The sequence below is a fragment of the Oncorhynchus gorbuscha genome, linkage group LG20, assembly GCF_021184085.1.
Source record: "Oncorhynchus gorbuscha isolate QuinsamMale2020 ecotype Even-year linkage group LG20, OgorEven_v1.0, whole genome shotgun sequence".
NCBI lineage: Eukaryota > Metazoa > Chordata > Actinopteri > Salmoniformes > Salmonidae > Oncorhynchus > Oncorhynchus gorbuscha.
Genome location: NC_060192.1, coordinates 36598280 through 36620779, shown reverse-complemented (window position 1 = coordinate 36620779; position 22500 = coordinate 36598280). Strand labels below are relative to the sequence as shown.

The 22500-nt window shown below is 44.7% G+C and overlaps 1 protein-coding gene across 1 annotated transcript in view; it reads right to left on the bottom strand.

Moving 5' to 3' along the window:
* The window catches only part of LOC124006908 (neurobeachin-like), a 334491-nt gene that overhangs the window by 179543 nt on the left and 132448 nt on the right, over positions 1–22500 (bottom strand). Inside the window, exons 10-12 of the mRNA XM_046317097.1 lie at positions 6888–6944; positions 6614–6754; positions 6314–6447 (exon numbers count right to left, since the gene is read on the bottom strand). Of these exons, the coding sequence (XP_046173053.1) occupies positions 6314–6447; positions 6614–6754; positions 6888–6944 (332 nt within the window). The remainder of the gene's footprint in view (positions 1–6313; positions 6448–6613; positions 6755–6887; positions 6945–22500) is intronic.

Here is a 22500-nt window from a genome sequence, read left to right as displayed (position 1 = left end):
GAGAGGAGACATTAACTACTCTCTGATAGGAGAGGAGACATTAACTACTCTCTGATAGGAGAGGAGACATTAACTACTCTCTGTTAGGAGAGGAGACATTAACTACTCTCTGTTAGGAGAGGAGACATTAACTACTCTCTGATAGGAGAGGAGACATTAACTACTCTCTGATAGGAGAGGAGACATTAACTACTCTCTGGTAGGAGAGGAGACATTAACTACTCTCTGATAGGAGAGGAGACATTAACTACTCTCTGATAGGAGAGGAGACATTAACTACTCTCTGGTAGGAGAGGAGACATTAACTACTCTCTGATAGAAGAGGAGACATTAACTACTCTCTGGTAGGAGAGGAGACTAACTACTCTCTGATAGAAGAGGAGACATTAACTACTCTCTGGTAGGAGAGGAGACATTAACTACTCTCTGATAGAAGAGGAGACATTAACTACTCTCTGTTAGGAGAGGAGACATTAACTACTCTCTGTTAGGAGAGGGGACATTAACTACTCTCTGGTATGAGAGGAGACATGAACTACTCTCTGATAGAAGAGGAGACATTAACTACTCTCTGATAGAAGAGGAGACATTAACTACTCTCTGATAGGAGGAGACATTAACTACTCTCTGTTAGGAGAGGAGACATTAACTACTCTCTGATAGGAGAGGAGACATTAACTACTCTCTGTTAGGAGAGGAGACATTAACTACTCTCTGATAGGAGAGGAGACATTAACTACTCTCTGATAGGAGAGGAGACATTAACTACTCTCTGATAGGAGAGGAGACATTAACTACTCTCTGTTAGGAGAGGAGACATTAACTACTCTCTGATAGGAGAGGAGACATTAACTACTCTCTGTTAGGAGAGGGGACATTAACTACTCTCTGGTAGGAGAGGAGACATTAACTACTCTCTTTTAGGAGAGGAGACATTAACTAGTCTCTGGTAGGAGAGGAGACATTAACTACTCTCTTTCAGGAGAGGAGACATTAACTACTCTCTTTTAGGAGAGGAGACATTAACTAGTCTCTGTTAGGAGAGGAGACATTAACTACTCTCTTTCAGGAGAGGAGACATTAACTAGTCTCTGTTAGGAGAGGGGACATTAACTACTCTCTGTTAGGAGAGGGGACATTAACTACTCTCTGTTAGGAGATGAGACATTAACTACTGTCTGTTAGGAGAGGAGACATTAACTACTCTCTTTCAGGAGAGGAGACATTAACTAGTCTCTGTTAGGAGAGGGGACATTAACTACTCTCTGTTAGGAGAGGAGACATTAACTACTCTCTGTTAGGAGATGAGACATTAACTACTGTCTGTTAGGAGATGAGACATTAACTACTGTCTGTTAGGAGAGGAGACATTAACTAGTCTCTGGTAGGAGAGGAGACATTAACTACTCTCTGTTAGGAGAGGAGACATTAACTAGTCTCTGTTAGGAGAGGGGACATTAACTACTCTCTGTTAGGAGAGGAGACATTAACTACTCTCTGTTAGGAGAGGAGACATTAACTACTGTCAGTTAGGAGAGGATACATTAACTACTCTCTGATAGGAGAGGAGACATTAACTACTCTCTGGTAGGAGAGGAGACATTATAGTACTGTAACAGTGTAGAGATATAGTACTGTAACAGTGTAGAGATATAGTACTGTAACAGTGTAGAGATATAGTACTGTAACAGTGTAGTATTATAGTACTGTAACCGTGTAGTATTATAGTACTGTAACAGTGTAGAGATATAGTACTGTAACAGTGTAGAGATATAGTACTGTAACAGTGTAGAGATATAGTACTGTAACAGTGTAGTATTATAGTACTGTAACCGTGTAGTATTATAGTACTGTAACAGTGTAATATTATAGTACTGTAACAGTGTAGAGATATAGTACTGTAACAGTGTAGTATTATAGTACTGTAACAGTGTAGAGATATAGTACTGTAATAGTGTAGAGATATAGTACTGTAACAGTGTAGAGATATAGTACTGTAACAGTGTAGTATTATAGTACTGCAACAGTGTAGAGATATAGTACTGTAACTGTGTAGTATTATAGTACTGTAACAGTGTAGTATTATAGTACTGTAACAGTGTATTATTATAGTACTGTAATAGTGTAGTATTATATCACTGTAACAGTGTAGAGATATAGTACTGTAACACTGTAGTATTATAGTACTTCAACAGTGTAGACATATAGTACTGTAGCAGTGTAGTATTATAGTACTGCAACAGTGTAGAGATATAGTACTGTAACAGTGTAGTATTATAGTACTGTAACAGTGTAGAGATATAGTACTGTAACAGTGTAGTATTACAGTACTGTAACAGGGTAGTATTATATCAATGTAACAGTGTAGAGATATAGTACTGTAACAGTGTAGTATTATAGTACTGTAACAGTGTAGAGATATAGTACTGTAACAGTGTAGAGATATAGTACTGTAACAGTGTAGAGATATAGTACTGTAACAGTGTAGTATTATAGTACTGTAAAAGTGTAGAGATATAGTACTGTAATAGTGTAGAGATATAGTACTGTAACAGTGTAGAGATATAGTACTGTAACAGTGTAGTATTATAGTACTGTAACAGTGTAGAGATATAGTAATGTAACAGTGTAGAGATATAGTACTGTAACAGTGTAGAGATATAGTACTGTAACAGTGTAGTATTATAGTACTGTAACAGTGTAGTATTATAGTACTGTAATAGTGTAGAGATATAGTACTGTAACAGTGTAGAGATATAGTACTGTAACAGTGTAGAGATATAGTAATGTAACAGTGTAGAGATATAGTACTGTAACAGTGTAGTATTATAGTACTGTAACAGTGTAGTATTATAGTACTGTAACAGTGTAGTATTATAGTACTGTAACAGTGTAGAGATATAGTACTGTAACAGTGTAATTATAGTACTGTAACAGTGTAGAGATATAGTACTGTAACAGTGTAGTATTATAGTACTGCAACAGTGTAGAGATATATTACTGTAGCAGTGTAGTATTATAGTACTGTAACAGTGTAGTATTATAGTACTGTAACAGTGTAGTATTATAGTACTGTAACAGTGTAGTGATATAGTACTGTAACAGTGTAGTATTATAGTACTGTAACAGTGTAGAGATATAGTACTGTAACAGTGTAGTATTATAGTACTGTAACAGTGTAGTATTATATCACTGTATGTAGATAGTATACTGTAACAGTGTAGAGATATAGTACTGTAACATAGTGTAGAGATATAGTACTGTAACAGTGTAGTATTATAGTACTGTAACAGTGTAGTATTATAGTACTGTAACAGTGTAGTATTATAGTACTGTAACAGTGTATTATGTAACAGTGTAGAGATATATACTGTAACAGTGTAGAGATATAGTACTGTAACAGTGTAGTATTATAGTACTGTAACAGTGTAGAGATTATAGTACTGTAACAGTGTAGTATTATAGTACTGTAACAGTGTAGAGATATAGTACTGTAACAGTGTAGTATTATAGTACTGTAACAGTGTAGTATTATAGTACTGTAACAGTGTAGTATTATAGTACTGTAACAGTGTAGTATTATAGTACTGTAACAGTGTAGAGATATAGTACTGTAACAGTGTAGTATTATAGTACTGTAACAGTGTAGAGATATAGTACTGTAACAGTGTAGTATTATAGTACTGTAACAGTGTAGTATTATAGTACTGTAACAGTGTAGAGATATAGTACTGTAACAGTGTAGAGATATAGTACTGTAACAGTGTAGTATTATAGTACTGTAACAGTGTAGTATTATAGTACTGTAACAAATGTGTAAATATAGTACTGTAACAGTGTAGTATTATAGTACTGTAACAGTGTAGAGATATAGTACTGTAACAGTGTAGTATTATAGTACTGTAACAGTGTAGTATTATAGTACTGTAACAGTGTAGTATAATAGTACTGCAACAGTGTAGAGATATAGTACTGTAACAGTGTAGTATTATAGTACTGTAACAGGGTAGTATTATAGTACTGCAACAGTGTAGAGATATAGTACTGTAACAGTGTAGTATTATATCACTGTAACAGTGTAGAGATAAAGTACTGTAACAGGGTAGAGATATAGTACTGTAACAGGGTAGTATTATAGTACTGCAACAGTGTAGAGATATAGTACTGTAACAGTGTAGTATTATAGTACTGTAACAGGGTAGTATTATAGTACTGCAACAGTGTAGAGATATAGTACTGTAACAGTGTAGTATTATATCACTGTAACAGTGTAGAGATAAAGTACTGTAACAGGGTAGAGATATAGTACTGTAACAGTGTAGATATATAGTACTGTAACAGTGTAGTATTATAGTACTGTAACAGTGTAGAGATATAGTACTGTAACAGTGTAGAGATATAGTACTGTAACAGTGTAGTATTATAGTACTGTAACAGTGTAGAGATAAAGTACTGTAACAGTGTAGAGATATAGTACTGTATTTCCAACTAGAAAAACACATTGCTTTGCTGAGCCATTAAATATGTAGAGGATTCACTCCATGTCTTTCTTCAGGTTTACTAATGACACAATGGGGGGTTGGAATCACAGAGTGTGTTGACGACAGAGAGAGAGAGACAGAGAGAGAGAGAGACAGAGAGACAGAGAGAGAGAGAGAGAGAGAGAGAGAGAGAGAGAGAGAGAGAGAGAGAGAGAGAGAGAGAGAGAGAGAGAGAGAGAGAGAGAGAGAGAGAGAGAGAGAGAGAGAGAGAGAGAGAGAGAGAGAGAGAGAGAGAGAGAGAGAGAGAGAGAGAGAGAGAGAGAGAGAGAGAGAGAGAGACAGAGAGAGAGAGAGAGAGACAGAGAGACAGAGACTACCAGGCCTACTCCTTATTCTCCATCACTTTGAGCCAGTCAAAATAGTCCTGCATTATTCTTAAGAGGACAGTATGAAAACATCTTTGTTCCCCCCCTCTGTCTGACCTCTCTCTCTCTCTCTCTCTCTCTCTCTCTCTCTCTCTCTCTCTCTCTCTGTCTGACCTCTCTCTCTCTCTCTCTCTCTCTCTCTCTCTCTCTCTCTCTCTCTCTCTCTCTCTCTCTCTCTCTCTCTCTCTCTCTCTCTCTCTCTCTCTCTCTCTCTCTCTCTCTCTCTCTCTTTCTCTCTCTCTCTCTGTCTGATCTCTCTCTCCTAAAACTCTCTCTCTCTCTATATATATATATATATATATATATATATCAATGACCCCTCTGTCTATTTATCCCTCTGTCCGGCCTCCCTGTGTCTCCCTGTCTTTATGCAAACCATGAAGTATTAACCATAGTAGAGTGGTTCAGTTGTCTGTCTGTGTCCCCCCTCTCTCCTTCTCTCCCCCTCTCTCCCTCCTCCCTCCCTCCTACTCACCACACGCTGGTGTCCACAGAGCTGTCGTTGAGTTGTCTGTCTGTGTCCCCCTCTCTCCTTCTCTCCCCCTCTCTCCCCTCTCCCCCTCTCTCCTTCTCTCCACCCTCTCTCCCTCCTCCCTCCCTCCTACTCACCACACACTGGTGTCCACAGAGCTGTCGTTGAGTTGTCTGTCTGTGTCCCCCTCTCTCCTTCTCTCTCCCCTCTCCCCCTCTCTCCCTCCTCCCTCCCACCTACTCACCACACGCTGGTGTCCACAGAGCTGACGTTGAGTTGTCTGTCTGTGTCCCCCTCTCTCCTTCTCTCCCCCTCTCTCCTTCTCTCCCCCTCTCTCCCTCCTCCCTCCCTCCTACTCACCACACGCTGGTGTCCACAGAGCTGTCGTTGAGTTGTCTGTCTGTGTCCCCCTCTCTCCTTCTCTCCCCCTCTCTCCCCTCTCTCCTTCTCTCCACCCTCTCTCCCTCCTCCCTCCCTCCTACTCACCACACACTGGTGTCCACAGAGCTGTCGTTGAGTTGTCTGTCTGTGTCCCCCCTCTCTCCTTCTCTCTCCCCTCTCCCCCTCTCTCCCTCCTCCCTCCCTCCTACTCACCACACGCTGGTGTCCACAGAGCTGTCGTTGAGTTGTCTGTCTGTGTCCCCCTCTCTCCTTCTCTCTCCCCTCCCCCTCTCTCCCTCCTCCCTCCATCCTACTCACCACACGCTGGTGTCCACAGAGCTGTCGTTGAGTTGTCTGTCTGTGTCCCCCTCTCTCCTTTCTCCCCCTCTCTCCCTCCTCCCTCCCTCCTACTCACCACACGCTGGTGTCCACAGAGCTGTCGTTGCGTTGTCTGTCTGTGTCCCCCCTCTCTCCTTCTCTCCCCCTTCTCTCCCCCTCTCCCCCCTCTCTCCTTCTCTCCCCCCCTCTCTCCCTCCTCCCTCCCTCCTACTCACCACACGCTGGTGTCCACAGAGCTGTCGTTGAGTTGTCTGTAGTCCAGTTGTGAGAAGAGAGGGAAGAGGACCTGAATCCCTCCTATAGAATGGATGGCACTGTGGATGGAGTGGGTCACTATGGCCTTCACATCCTAGACATGAGAGAACACACTGTTAGGACACACACACACACACACACACACACACACACACACACACACACACACACACACACACACACACACACACACACACACACACACACACACACACACACACACACACACACACACACACACACACACACACACCACTAACCTGCAGCATGAGTGCGTGTGGTGAGTGAACGAAGATGGATGTGTTCTCTCTGGGCGATGACTCCAGACAGAGCTGTGCGTCGGTGGCCTTGGCGTTGTAGGTGAAAGAGATGGAGCTGGCCTGCTTCCCGTCATACAGGACCTGCAGTACATTACACGACACATTTCAGTCGTTTACCAGACGTCTCTTACCCAGAGGCACTTGTTCATCTTATGATAGCTAGGTAAGACAACCACATACCGTATGTAAAACTGTTCCTCAATGACCTGCCTACCTGCTTATGGTGCTCCGCCAGGTGGATATCACTCTCCGACTTAAACTTAAAGGTGCTCTACAGGAGTGAGAGGACAGAGGAAGGTGGGTGGAAAGGGGAGGGGTCAGGAGAGGGAGAGAGGGGGAAAGAGCAGAGAGAGAGCAGAGCAGAGAGAGGGGGAAGGAGGGAGGAGGAAAGGGAGAGAGCAAGGGTAGAGAGGAGTGAGAGGAAGAAGGAGAAGGGAGATAGAGAGGGAGGAAGTTGACGAAGAGAGAGGGGGAGGAGGGAGGGGAGAGAGATGGGGCGGGGAGGGAGGGAGAGAGAGAGGGAAGGAGGAGGGGAAGGAGAGGGAAAAGAAGGGTGAAAGGGACAAGGGAGAGGGGAGGAGAGAAAGAGAAAGGGAGGGAGGTGAGGGAGAGGGAGGGAGGGGAAAAAGGGGGAGGAAGGGAGATGACGGACAGGGAGGGAGGGGAAAGGGGGAGGAAGGGAGAAAGACAGGGAGGTGAGGGACAGGGAGGGGAAAGGGGGAGGAAGGGAGAGAGATGGGGCGGGTAGGGAGGGAGAGAGAGAGGGAAGAGAGGAGTGAAAGGGAGAAGGGAGAGGGGAGCAGAGAAAGAGAAAGGGAGGGAGGGGAAAGGGGGAGGAAGGGAGAGAGACCGGGAGGAGAGGGAGGGGAAATGGGGAGGAAGGGAGAGAGACAGGGAGGAGAGGGATGGGAAATGGGGAGGAAGGGAGAGAGACAGGGAGGTGAGGGAGGGAAAGGGGTGGAAGGGAGAGAGACAGGGAGGTGAGGGAGGGGAAAGGGGGAGGAAGGGAGAGAGACAGGGAGGAGAGGGAGGGGAAAGGGGGAGGAAGGGAGAGAGATGGGGAGGAGAGGGAGGGGAAAGGGGGAGGAAGGGAGAGAGACAGGGAGGAGAGGGAGGGGAAAGGGGAAGAAGAGAGAGAGTTGAGTCAAGGTAGTATAACTAAGACACTCTGACATCACCAATACGAACAGAAAACACAAGTCAATTATGAATTCCTCCCAGAAACAGAAAGGGCAGAGATAGAAAGGAAGTGAAATAGAATGGAGTGTGTTTGTGTGTGTGTGTGTCTGTGTGTGTGTGTGTGTGTATGTGTGTGTGTGTATGTGTCTGTGTGTGTCTGTGTGTGTGTGTGTCTGTGTGTATGTGTGTGTTCAGGTGTGCGCCAAATTCACCCAGCATGGCAAAGTCATCTAACAACGGCAGGACAAAAGAGGAGGAGCATATGATTAAATTAGAGCAGATACAGGAAGAAGAGATGATATCTCCACTATAGATAAAGGTTAAAGACGTGATATCTCTTTAAATTAAATTAGAAACCATCGGAGTGCTCTTGGCTGTAAACTGGTTAAACTATTACGGTATATTACCGTAGAAGATGTTAAGTAATTGGACAGGTCTGACAGATTACAGTCAACATTATCATTGGAGGATAATGACATCAAAATGAATGATTACCAGGCATTGTCATGTGAATGTAGAATATATTGTAATATATTATCATATGAAAGTCAGTATTACTGTAATATATTATCATATGAAAGTCATTATTACTGTAATATATTATCATATGAAAGTCAGTATTACTGTAATATATTATCATATGAAAGTCAGTATTACTGTAATATATTATCATATGAAAGTCAGTATTACTGTAATATATTATCATATGAAAGTCAGTATTACTGTAATATATTATCATATGAAAGTCATTATTACTGTAATATATTATCATATGAAAGTCATTATTACTGTAATATATTATCATATGAAAGTCATTATTACTGTAATATATTATCATATGAAAGTCAGTATTACTGTAATATATTATCATATGAAAGTCAGTATTACTGTAATATATTATCACATGAAAGTCATTATTACTGTAATATATTATCATATGAAAGTCAATATTACTGTAATATATTATCATATGAAAGTCAGTATTACTGTAATATATTATCATATGAAAGTCAGTATTACTGTAATATATTATCATATGAAAGTCAATATTACTGTAATATATTATCATATGAAAGTCAGTATTACTGTAATATATTATCATATGAAAGTCAGTGTTATTGTAATATATTATTATATGAATGTAGACTATCAATTTATCGTATCATACTATTTGAATAAGGTCTGTCTAAAGCCTCTTACACCTCACAAAGACAATCAAATACACACACAAGGCCTGTCTGACTCCCAGTCTCTCTGCCTGTTTGACTCCCAGTCATTGAGGTGATGTCTGACTCCCAGTCATTGAGGTGATGTCTGACTCCCAGTCATTGAGGTGATGTCTGACTCCCAGTCATTGAGGTGATGTCTGACTCCCAGTCATTGAGGTGATGTCTGACTCCCAGTCATTGAGGTGATGTCTGACTCCCAGTCATTGAGGTGATGTCTGACTCCCAGTCATTGAGGTGATGTCTGACTCCCAGTCATTGAGGTGATGTCTGACTCCCAGTCATTGAGGTGATGTCTGACTCCCAGTCATTGAGGTGATGTCTGACTCCCAGTCATTGAGGTGATGTCTGACTCCCAGTCATTGAGGTGATGTCTGACTCCCAGTCATTGAGGTGATGTCTGACTCCCAGTCATTGAGGTGATGTCTGACTCCCAGTCTCTCTGCCTGTTTGACTCCCAGTCATTGAGGTGATGTCTGACTCCCAGTCATTGAGGTGATGTCTGACTCCCAGTCATTGAGGTGATGTCTGATTCCCAGTCATTGGGGTGATGTCTGATTCCCAGTCATTGAGGTGATGTCTGACTCCCAGTCATTGAGGTGATGTCTGACTCCCAGTCATTGGGGTGATGTCTGATTCCCAGTCATTGAGGTGATGTCTGACTCCCAGTCATTGAGGTGATGTCTGACTCCCAGTCATTGGGGTGATGTCTGATTCCCAGTCTCTCAGCCTGTCTGAGTGTGTAGAACTCGGTCACAGGAAGACAGAATGAGAACATCCCAATCATCAATCACCATTGGTTACGGCAAGGAGAACAGCAGGACAGCTAGGTCACACACACGCACACACACACACACACACACACACACACACACACACACACACACACACACACATTGAGGTGTCGTCTGAATGGATTCACCATAGTGAAGGCGTAGGCTCAGGTTTTCTGGGTCTCTATGTTTTTGGTTGGACAGGTTTCTCCATTTCTTTCTTATGTTTTTGCATTCTTCATCAAACCATTTGTCATTGTTATTGATTTTCTTAGGATGTCTGCTTGAATTTGTTTTATTTGATAGTGAAGCTGAGAGGTCAAATATCCTGTTTAGGTTTTCTACTGCCAAGTTTATAGCTTCACTATTACAGAGAAACATTTTGTCCAGGAAGTTGTCTAAAAGGGATTGAATGTGTTGTTGCCTAAAGGTTTTCTGGTAGGTTTCTACACTACTTCCCTTCTATCTACAGCATTTCTTAATATTATTCAGTTCCTTTGGCTTTGATGCCTCATGGTTGAGTATTGCTCTGTTCAAGTAGAGTGTTATTTTGCTGTGGTCTGACAGAGGTGTCAGTGGGCTGACTGAACGCTCTGAGAGACTCTGGGTTGAGGTCAGTGATAAAGTAGTCTACAGTACTACTGCTAAGAGATGAGCTATAGGTGTATCTACCATAGGAGTCCCCTCTAAGCCTACCATTGACTATGTACATACCCAGGATGTAACAGAGCTATAGGTGTACCTACCATAGGAGTCCCCTCAAAGCCTACCATTGACTATGTACATACCCAGGATGTAACAGAGCTATAGGTGTACCTACCATAGGAGTCCCCTCGAAACCTACCATTGACTATGTACATACCCAGGATGTAACAGAGCTGTAGGTGTACCTACCATAGGAGTCCCCTAGAAGCCTACCATTGACTATGTACATACCCAGGATGTAACAGAGCTGTAGGTGTACCTACCATAGGAGTCCCCTAGAAGCCTACCATTAAATATGTACATACCCAGCGTGCGACAGAGCTGCAGGAGTTGTGACCTGTTTTTGTTGGTTATGTTGTCATAGTTGTGTCTAGGGGGGCATATGGCGGAGGGAATGCTGTCACCTCCAGGTAGGTGTTTGTCCCCCTGTGTGCTGAGGGTGTCAGGTACTTGTCCGGTTCTGGCATTTAGGTCGCCACAGACTAGTACATGTCCCTGGGCCTGGAAACGATTGATTTCCCCCTCCAGGATGGAGAAGCTGTCTTCATTAAAGTATGGGGATTCTAGTGAGGGGATATAGGTGGCACACAGGAGGACATTGTTCTCTGTTGAGATCATTTCCTTTTGAGTGAGTTAGGTCTGCTCTATACCTAATTAGCACCTGGAGTCTCTTCCCTGTTTCACACCTGGTAGTGTGGTGGATGGGACGACCAGCTCTCTGTAACCTAGAGGGTCCATCTCCTCTATACCACCCACCTGGTAGTTTGGTGGAGGGACTACCTGTCATGTTTGTCATTTATTATCTTGTCTTGTCCCTGTGCTTCCCATTCTATTCGTTTCCCTCTGCTGGTCTTATTTGGTTCTTTCCCTCCTTCTAGCCCTCTCTCTCCCCCTCCCTCTCTCACTCTCTCGCTCTCTCTTCTCTCTATCGTTCCGTTCCTGCTCCCAGCTGTTCCTATTCCCCTAATCATCATTTAGTCTTCCCACACCTGTTCCCGATCCTTTCCCCTGATTAGAGTCCCTATTTATTCCTTTGTGTTCCGTTCCTGTGCCGTCAGTTCCTTGCATTGTATTCACCATGCTGTGATTGCGTTTCGCCCTGTCCTGTCGTGTTTTTGCCGTGATTGTGTATTACCCTGTCCTGTCGTGTTTTGTGCCTTCATCAGACGCTGCGTGTGAGCAGGTGTCTCAGTCGACTGGTAGTGCAGTCTGTGGCCGCTTCTCCAGTTGTTTTCCCCTCTACAATCTAGAGGATTTCTGTTATTCCGTTTTGAACATTAATAAACTCTGTTTCTGTTAAGTCCTTTGGGTCCTCGTTCACCTGCATGACAGAAGGAACTGACCAAGGAATGGACCCAGCGACTCAGACGCTGTTTACACTGCCGTCAAGATCCAAGGAGCCATGCTCCAGACACGAGCAGGAATTGTCTGCTGCTCGCCATGCCGTGGTGGCCGCTCAGGTTTCCGACCTCTCTGGACAGTTCCAGAGTCTACGTCTCGTGCCACCTGTTACTTCCTGGCCTGCCGAGCCTCCAGAACCCAGGGTTAATAACCCACCTTGCTACTCCGGGCAGCCCACTGAGTGCCGCTCCTTTCTCACGCAGTGTGAGATTGTGTTCTCTCTCCAACCCCACACATACTCTAGAGTAGTCGGGTTGGTCATTTCACTCCTTACTGGCCGGGCTCGAGAATGGGGCACAGCTATCTGGGAGGCAAGGGCTGATTGCTCTAACAGATTCCAGAACTTTAAAGAGGAGATGATTCGGGTTTTTGACCGTTCAGTTTTTGGTGGGGAGGCTTCTGGGCCCTGGCTTCCTTATGCCAAGGTGAACGGTCCACGGATTATTCCATTGAGTTTCCACTCTTGCTGCCTCTAGTGAGTGGAACGGAGGGACTCCACGCAGTGGTTAAGGATGAGATTCTCTCCCGGGAGGTTCCTTCAGATGTGGACTCTTTGATTGCTCTCGCCATCCGCATAGAACGACGGGTAGATCTTCGTCACCGGGCTCGTGGAAGAGAGCTCGCATCAACGGTGTTTCCCTGCTCCGCATAACCATCTCCCTCCTCTGGCTTTGAGACTGAGCCCATGCAGCTGGGAGGGATTCGCATCTCGACTAAGGAGAGGGAACTCACCAGCCTGTGCCTCTGTTGCTGGACATTTTGTTAATTCATGTCCAGTAAGAGGCCAGAGCCCATCAGTACGGAGGGCTACTGGTGGCGCTACTACTCAGGTCCCTTCATCTAGATCTTGTACTACATGTCGGTCCATCCTGGACCGGTAGTTTGCAGTGCCTTGATTGACTCTGGGGCTGAGGGTTGTTTCATGGACCATGGGTTCGGAAACATAACATTCCTTTCAGACCGTTAGACAAGCCTACGCCCATGTTTGCCTTAGATGGTAGTCATCTTCCCAGCATCAAATTTGAGACACTACCTTTAACTCTCACAGTATCTGGTAACCACAGTGAGACTATTTCTTTTTTTGATTTTCCGTTCACCGTTTACACCTGTTGTTTTGGGTCATCCCTGGCTAGTATGTCATAATCCTTCTATTAATTGGTCTAGTAATTCTATCCTATCCTGGAACGTTTCTTGTCATGTGAAGTGTTTAATGTCTGCCATCCCTCCCGTTTCTTCTCTCCCTACTTCTCAGGAGGAACCTGGCGATTTGACAGGAGTGCCGGAGGAATATCATGATCTGCCTCTTCAGTCGTCCCGAGCCAACTCCCTTCCTCCTCACCGGTCGTATGATTGTAGTATTGATCTCCTTCCAGGGACCACGCCTCCTCGAGGTAGACTATACTCTGTCGGCTCCCGAACGTAAGGCTCTCGAGGATTATTTGTCTGTGTCTCTTGACGCCGGTACCATAGTGCCTTCTTCTTCTCCGGCCGGGGCGGGGTTCTTTTTGTTAAGAAGAAGGACGGTACTCTGCGCCCCTGCGTGGAGGCTGAATGACATAACGGTTAAGAATCGTTATCCGCTGCCTTCGAGATTCTGCAGGGAGCCAGGTGCTTTACTAAGTTGGACCTTCGTACCATCTCGTGCGCATCAGAGAGGGGGACAGTTTAACACTCCGTTAGGGCATTTTGAGTACCGGGTTCTGCCGTTCGGTCTCGCCAATGCGCCAGCTGTTTTTCAGGCATTAGTTAATGATGTTCTGAGAGACATGCTGAACATTTTTGTTTTTGTCTATCTTGACGATATCCTGATTTTTTCTCCGTCACTCGAGATTCATGTTCAGCACGTTGGTGTTCTAGCGCCTTTGGAGAATTGTCTCTACGTAAAGGCTGAGAAGTGCTCTTTTCATGTCTCCTCCGTTACTTTTCTCGGTTCCGTTATTTCCGCTGAAGGCATTCAGATGGATTCCGCTAAGGTCCAAGCTGTCAGTGATTGGCCCGTTCCAAGGTCACGTGTCGAGTTGCAGCGCTTTTTAGGTTTCGCTAATTTCTATCGGCGTTTCATTCGTAATTTCAGTCAAGTTGCTGCCCCTCTCACAGCTCTTAAAGACGTGTTTTAAGTGGTCCGGTTCCGCCCAGAGGGATCTTCTAAAAGAACGTTTTACGTCCGCTCCTATCCTCGTTACTCCTGACACTAGACAATTCATTGTCGAGTTTTCAGAGGTAGGCGTGGGAGATTCTGTCCCAGCGCTTCCAGTCTGACCATCCGTGCGCTTATTTTTCTCATGTATCTGAGCGCAACTATGATGGGGTAACCGTGAACTGCTCGCCATCCGCTTAGCCCTACGAATGGCGACAGTGGTAGTTTCCTTTTGTCGTTTGGACAGACCATAAGAACCTTGAGTACATCCGTTCTGCCAAACGACTTAATGCCCGTCAAGCTCGTTGGGCGTTGTTTTTCGCTCGTTTCGAATTTCTTACCGTCCGGGTAGCAAGAACACCAAGCCTGATGCCTTATCCCGTCTGTTTAGTTCTTCTGTGGCTTCTACTGATCCCGACTTCCACCGTGTTGTCGGGTTGACAGTCTGGGGAATTGAAAGACAGGTTAAGAAGCACTCACGCACACTGCTCTCTGTAACCTCCTTTTCGTTCCTGTTTCCACTCGTCTGGCTGTTCTTCAGTGGGCTCACTCTGCCAAGTTAGCTGGTCATCCCGGTGTTCGAGGCACTCTTGCGTCTATTCGCCAGCGCTTTTGGTGGCCGACTCAGGAGCGTGACACGTTTCGTGGCTGCGTGTTCAGACTGCGCGCAGAAGAAGTCTGGTAATTTTTTTCTGCTTCTGCTCCTGGTCTTGCTGGGTCTCAGTCTGTTCCCTGCCATCGCATCTCTCCTGTTATTGTCCCTGCCCTTGCTGTGTCTCAGTCTGTCCCTAGTTCTCATTTTTTTTTTAGAGTAGTACCCTAGTTTCCCTTTTATCGTTTTTCGTTACGGTCCTGAGGAGAGGAGTTGGGTTCTTTCTCGGGACGTGCTGGACCGTTTGATCTATGATTTCCTCCGTTGCCGCCAGTGTTCCTCACGCCAGGAGGCGCTGGTAGTGGGGGGTACTGTCATGTTTGTCATTTATTATCATGTCTTGTCCCTGTGCTTCCCATTCTATTCGTTTCCCTCTGCTGGTCTTATTTGGTTCTTTCCCTCCTTCTAGCCCTCTCTCTCCCCCTCCCTCTCTCAGCTCTCTCTTCTCTCTATCGTTCCGTTCCTGCTCCCAGCTGTTCCTATTCCCCTAATCATCATTTAGTCTTCCCACACCTGTTCCCGATCCTTTCCCCTGATTAGAGTCCCTATTTATTCCTTTGTGTTCCGTTCCTGTGCCGTCAGTTCCTTGCATTGTATTCACCATGCTGTGATTGCGTTTCGCCCTGTCCTGTCGTGTTTTTGCCGTGATTGTGTATTACCCTGTCCTGTCGTGTTTTGTGCCTTCATCAGCGCTGCGTGTGAGCAGGTGTCTCAGTCGACTACGGCCTGTACCCGACCCTGCAGTCTGTGGCCGCTTCTCAGTTGTTTTCCCCTCTACAATCTAGAGGATTTCTGTTATTCCCATTAATAAACTCTGTTTCTGTTAAGTCGCGTTTGGGTCCTCGTTCACCTGGATGACACTACCAGCTCTCTGTAACCTAGAGGGTAACCAGTGGGTCCGTCTCCTCTATACCACCCACCTGGTAGTTTGGTAGATGGGACTACCAGCTCTCTGTAACCTAGAGGGCAACCAGTGGGTCCGTCTCCTCTATACCATGTTTCTTGTAGGATGACATTGTCTGCATTTCTTTGATGAAGTCTGGGTTCCTGCTCTTTAGGCCAAAGGCAGATGACCTCAGGCCTTGGATATTCCAGGATGAGATAGTGAAGGCTTTGTGTTCCATAGTGTTGTTTTTGTGTGGTTCAGGCCCAGACCAAGGCTTTGTGTTCCATAGTGTCTAGTGTTGTTAGTCGTGTGGTTTGGCATCAGACCAGTAAGTGTGAGCAGAGCCTGCTGAACATCTGGTACATGCCACTGGCTTGGGCTCTCTCCTCTCTCTCCATCTCTATCTCTCCTTCATCTCTCTCTCTCTCTCACTCAAGATTTACCTCTCCCCTCTCACATGTCATCTCTTTCTCACACTTTCTATCCCCCTCCCCCTCTCTCCTCTCACCTCCTCTCATTATCTATATTTCTCTCCACTCCTCTCTCCCTCTGTAGCTCTCCATCTCTCTGTCTCTCTCTCCCTCTGTAGCTCTCCATCTCTCTGTCTCTCTCTCCCTCTCTAGCTCTCCATCTCTCTCTCCCTCTCTCCCTCTGTAGCTCTCCATCTCTCTGTCTCTCTCTCCCTCTGTAGCTCTCCATCTCTCTGTCTCTCTCTCCCTCTCTAGCTCTCCATCTCTCTCTCCCTCTCTAGCTCTCCATCTCTCTCCCTCTCGAGCTCTCCATCTCTCTCTCCCTCTCAAGCTCTCCATCTCTCTCCCTCTCTAGCTCTCCATCTCTCTCTCCCTCTCTACCTCTCCATCTCTCTCCCTCTCTAGCTCTCCATCTCTCTCTCCCTCTCAAGCTCTCCATCTCTCTCCCTCTCTAGCTCTCCATCTCTCTCTCCCTCTCAAGCTCTCCATCTCTCTCCCTCTCTAGCTCTCCATCTCTCTCTCCCTCTCTAGCTCTCCATCTCTCTCTCCCTCTCAAGCTCTCCATCTCTCTCTCCCTCTCTAGCTCTCCATCTCTCTCCCTCTCTAGCTCTCCATCTCTCTCTCCCTCACTAGCTCTCCATCTCTCTCTCCCTCTCTAGCTCTCCATCTCTCTCTCCCTCTCTAGCTCTCCATCTCTCTCCCTCTCTAGCTCTCCATCTCTCTCTCCCTCTCTAGCTCTCCATCTCTCTCTCCCTCTCTAGCTCTCCATCTCTCTCTCCCTCTCTAGCTCTCCATCTCTCTCCCTCTCTAGCTCTCCATCTCTCTCTCCTTCTCTAGCTCTCCATCTCTCTCCCTCTCTAGCTCTCCATCTCTCTCTCCCTCACTAGCTCTCCATCTCTCTCTCCCTCTCTAGCTCTCTCTCCCTCTCTCGCTCTCCATCTCTCTCTCCCTCTCTCCATCTCTCTCCCTCTCTAGCTCTCCATCTCTCTCTCCCTCTCTAGCTCTCCATCTCTCTCTCCCTCTCTAGTTCTCCATCTCTCTCCCTCTCTAGCTCTCCATCTCTCTCCCTCTCTAGCTCTCCATCTCTCTCTCCCTCTCTAGCTCTCCATCTCTCTCCCTCTCTAGCTCTCCATCTCTCTCTCCCTCTCTAGCTCTCCATCTCTCTCCCTCTCTAGCTCTCCATCTCTCTCTCCCTCTCTAGCTCTCCATCTCTCTCCCTCTCTAGCTCTCCATCTCTCTCTCCCTCACACTTACTACTGCTCGATCATCCTATTTTTCCAACTTAATTGAGGAAAATAAGAACAATCCGAAATGTCTTTTTGATACTGTGGCAAAGCAAACTAAAAAGCAGCATTCCCCAAGAGAGGATGGCTTTACCTTCAGCAGTAATACATTCATGAACTTCTTTGAGGAAAAGATCATGATTATTAGAAAGCAAATTACAGAGTCCTCTTTAAACCTGCGTATTCCCCCAAATTTCAGTTGTACTGAGTCTGCACAACTCTGCCAAGGACCTAGGATCAAGAGAGACGCTCAAGTGTTTTAGTACTATATCTCTTGACACAATGATGAAAATAATCATGGTCTCTAAACCTTCCAGCTGCATACTGGACCCTATTCCAACTAAACTACTGAAAGAGCTGCTTCCTGTGCTTGGCCCTCTTATGTTGAACATAATAAATGGCTCTCTATCCACCGGCTGTGTACCAAACTCACTAAAAGTGGCAGTACTAAAGCCTCTCTTGAAAAAGCCAAACCTTGACCCAGAAAATATAAAAAATGATTGGCCTATATTGAATCTCCCATTCCTCTCAAAACTTTTAGAAAAAGCTGTTGCGCAGCAACTCACTGCCTTCCTGAAGACAGACAATGTATACGAAATGCTTCAGTCTGGTTTTAGACCCATCATAGCACTGAGACTGCACTTGTGAAGGTGGTAATGACCTTTTAATGGCATCAGAGCGAGGCTCTGCATCTGTCCTCATGCTCCTAGACCTTAGTGCTGCTTTTGATACCATCGATCACCACATTCTTTTGGAGAGATTGGAAACCCAAATTGGTCAACACGGACAAGTTCTGGCCTGGTTTAGATCTTATCTGTCGGAAAGATATCAGTTTGTCTCTGTGAGTGGTTTGTCCTCTGACAAATGAACTGTAAATGTCGGTGTTCCTCAAGGTTCCGTTTTAGGACCACTACTGTTTTCACTATATATTTTACCTCTTGGGGATGTCATTCGAAAAAATAATGTTAACTTTCTCTGCTATGCGGATGACACAAAGCTGTACATTTCAATGAACCATGGTGAAGCCCCAAAATTGCCCTCGCTAGAAGCCTGTGTTTTTCAGACATAAGGAAGTGGATGACTGCAAACGTTCTACTTTTAAACTCGGACAAAACAGAGATGCTTGTTCTAGGTCCCAAGAAACAAAGAGATCTTATGTTGAATCTGACAATAAATCTTAATGGTTGTACAGTAGTCTCAAATAAAACTGTGAAGGACCTCGGCATTACTCTGGACCCTGATCTCTCTTTTGACAAACATATCAAGACTGTTTCAAGGACAGCTTTTTTCCCTCTAAGTAACATTGCAATATATATATATATCCATGGTTACAAACCATATATGGTTTATATACAAATAGTTAAAGCACAACAAGGGAAAAGAAATAAACATAAATATGGGTTGTATTTATAATGGTGTTTGTTCTTCACTGGTTGCCCTTTTCTTGTGGCAACAGGTTACAAATATTGCTGTATTTCACCCAACAGATATGGGAGTTTATCAAAATAGATTTTTTTTCTAATTAATCGTGGTTCTGTGTCATCTGAGGGAAATATGTGCCTCTAATTTGGTCATATATGCCTTCGGTGAACATTCTCAATAGCAAGGCTATGCTCACTGAGTCTGTACATAGTATAATATTTCCTTAATATTGGGTCAGTCACAGTGGTCAGGTATTCTGCCACTGTGTACTCTCTGTTTAGGGCCAAATAGCATTCTAGGTGGCTCTGTTTTTTTGTTAATTCTTTCCAATGTGTCAAGTAATTCTCTTTTTGTTTTCTCATGATTTCATTGGGTCTAATTGTGTTGCTGTCCTGGGGATCTGTAGGGTGTGTTTTTGAACAGAGCCCCAGGACCAGCTTGCTTAGGGGACTCTTCTCCAGGTTAATCTCTATGTAGGTGATGGCTTTGTTATGGAAGGTTTGAGAATCACTTCCTTTTAGGTGGTTGTAGAATTTAACGTCTCTTTTCTGGATGTTGATCATTAGCGGGCATCGGCCTAATTCTGCTCTGCATGCATTATTTGTTCTATGTTGTACACGGGATATTTTGCAGAATTCTGCGTGCAGAGTCTCAATTTGGTGTTTGTCCCCTTTTGTGAATTGTTGGTTGGTGAGCGGACCCCAGACCTCACAACCATGAAGGGCAATGGGTTCTATGACTGATTCAAATACTTTTTGCCAGATCCCAACTGGTATGTTGAATTTAATGTTCCTTTCGATGGCATAGATGGCCCTTCTTGTCTCCACTTTTGTGGATTGGTGTCATCAGTCCATGGTTACAAATATTGGGGAATATGCCAGAGCTGAGGATGTTTATGTATAGCCAATTGGAATATGTGGTCTGTATATTTTGTCATTTCACTTTAGAATACCATCAACCCCACAGGCCTTTTTTGGGGTTGGAGGGTTTGTATTTTGTCCTGTAGTTCAATGTAATTGGAGAATCTAGTGGGTTCTGGTAGTCTTTATTAGCTGATTCTAAGATTTAGTATTTGATCATGTATATGTTTTTGCTGTTTGTTCTTTGTTATAGAGCCAAAAAGAGAAGTGGTTTACCCAGACATCTCTGTTTCGGATACATAACCTTGTGTTGCTGTTTGTTCTTTGTTATAGAGCCAAAAAGAGAAGTGGTTTACCCAGACATCTCTGTTTCGGATACATAACCTTGTGTTGGTGTTTGTTCTGAGTTGTTCAATTCCCAGAAGTGGTTAGAGTCTGTGGACTCTTGTGCTGATTTCTGACGTGCTGTTCCTTCTTTCTCCGTAATGTATTTCTGTATTGTTTTAGTGATTCACCATAGAGAAGGCGTAGACTCGGGTTGTCTGGGTCTCTATGTTTTTGGTAGGACAGGTTTCTCCATTTCTTTCTTAGGAATTTGCATTCTTCATCAAACCATTTATCATTGTTGTTAATTTTCTTAGGACGTCTGCTTGAAATTTGTAGATTTGATAGGGAAGCTGAGAGGTCAAATATCCTGTTTAGGTTTTCTACTGCCAAGTTTACAGCTTCAATATTACAGGAATTTTGTCCAGGAAATTGCATAGAAAGGTTGAATTTATTGTTGCCTAATAGTTTTTTGGTAGATTTCCACAATACTTTCCTTCCATCTATAGCAATTCTTAATTTGATTCAGTTCCTTTGGCGTTGGTGCCTCATGATTGAGCATAGCTCTGTTCAAGCAATAGTGTGTTTTTGCTGTGGTCTCAGAGTGTCACACACTGATCTGTTTCAAATGTCCTTGTGATTGTCTCCACCCCCTCCAGGTGTCACTTGTTATCCCCAGTGTATTTAGCCCTGTGTTTCCTGCTCTCTGTACCAGTGTATTTAGCCCTGTGTTTCCTGCTCTCTGTACCAGTGTATTTATCCCTGTGTTTCCTGTCTCTCTGTACCAGTGTATTTATCCCTGTGTTTCCTGTCTCTCTGTACCAGTGTATTTATCCCTGTGTTTCCTGTCTCTCTGTACCAGTGTATTTATCCCTGTGTTTCCTGTCTCTCTGTACCAGTGTATTAATCCCTGTGTTTCTATCCTCATCTATCCTCGTCTGCAGGACAGTTTGATTAATCCCTGTGTTTGAAGGGGTGTATCCTCATCTATCCTCGTCTGCAGGACAGTTTGAAGGGGTGTGATCGGTGCTGGTGGGGGGGGCTATCCTCGTCTGCAGGACAGTTTGAAGGGGTGTGATCGGTGCTGGTGGGGGGATATCCTCGTCTGCAGGGCAAAATGATTTTCATTTTGGAGTTCTGATTTGGGACAGTTAAAGGTTTTGATGTGCTGGTGGTTAGTATCCTGTTTGAAGTCCATGGTGGAAATATCTAGGAGTTTATCTACATTTATCCAACTTTAATTATATTTTTATTTGTAGAAGAACTCAGCAGCCCAGTTTGAGGCTGTGTCCCTCTGGTGGGGGGGGGCTCTCTCTGAACAGTCTTGAAGGGGTGTGCTCTCTGTGTATCTCTCTCTCTCTCAGTTTGAAGGGGTGTCTCTGCTGGTGGGGGGGGATATCCCTCTGCAGGACAGTTTGAATCTGATCGGTGCTGCAGGGGGGGGAGCATTCTGGAAGGACAGTTTGAATGATCCTGGTGGGGGGCAATCTACTGCTGCAGAACATTTTGAAGGGGTGTGATCGGTGCTGGAATGATCCTGAACAGTTTGAAGGGGTGTGATCGGTGCTGGTGAACATTCTGCAGGACAGTTTGAAGGGGTGATCCTGCTGGTCTACTGCTGCAGAACATTTGAAGGGGTGGATCGGTGCTGGTGAATGATCCTGAACAAAGGGGTCTGCTGGTGGGGGGGGGATATCTGTCTGCAGGACAGTTTGAAGGGGTGTGATCGGTGCTGGAATGATCCTGAGGACAGTTTGAAGGGGTCTACTGCTGGTGGGGGGGGGCAAAACATTCTGTAGGACAGTTTGAAGGGGTGATCGGTGCTGGTGGGGGGGCTATCCTGCTGCAAAGTTTGAAGGGGTGTGATTCTGGTGGGGGGCTATCCTCGTCGTCAGTTTGAATGATCCTGAACAATCTGCTGCTGGACAGTTTGAAGGGGTGTGATTTTGGGGGGGATATCGTCTGCAGGACAGTTTGAAGGGGTGATCGGTGCTGGTGGGGGGGAATCTACTGCTGCAGAACAGTTTGAAGGGGAACGTGCAGGAATGATCCTGAACAGTTTGAAGGGGTCTACTGCTGCAAAACTATTCTGGAGGACAGTTTGAGGAATGATCCTGAACAATCTACTGCTGCAGAACATTTGAAGGGGTGGATCGGTGCTGGTGATCCTGAGGACAAAATGATTTTCATTTTGAGTTCCTGATTTGGAACATTTTGATGAATGATCCTGTTTAAGTCCATGTGGAAATATCTAAGTTTATCTACATTTATCAACTTTAATTATATCTTTTATTTGTAGAACAACTCAGGAATGATGTGTCCTGAACAGTCTGCTGCTGTGTATCTCTTATGGAACGTCAGGAATGATCCTGAACAATCTACTGCTGCAGAACATTCTGGAACGTCAGGAATGATCCTGAACAATCTACTGCTGCAAAACATTCTGGAACATCAGAAATGATTCTGAACAATCTACTGCTGCAAAACATTCTGGAACATCAGAAATGAT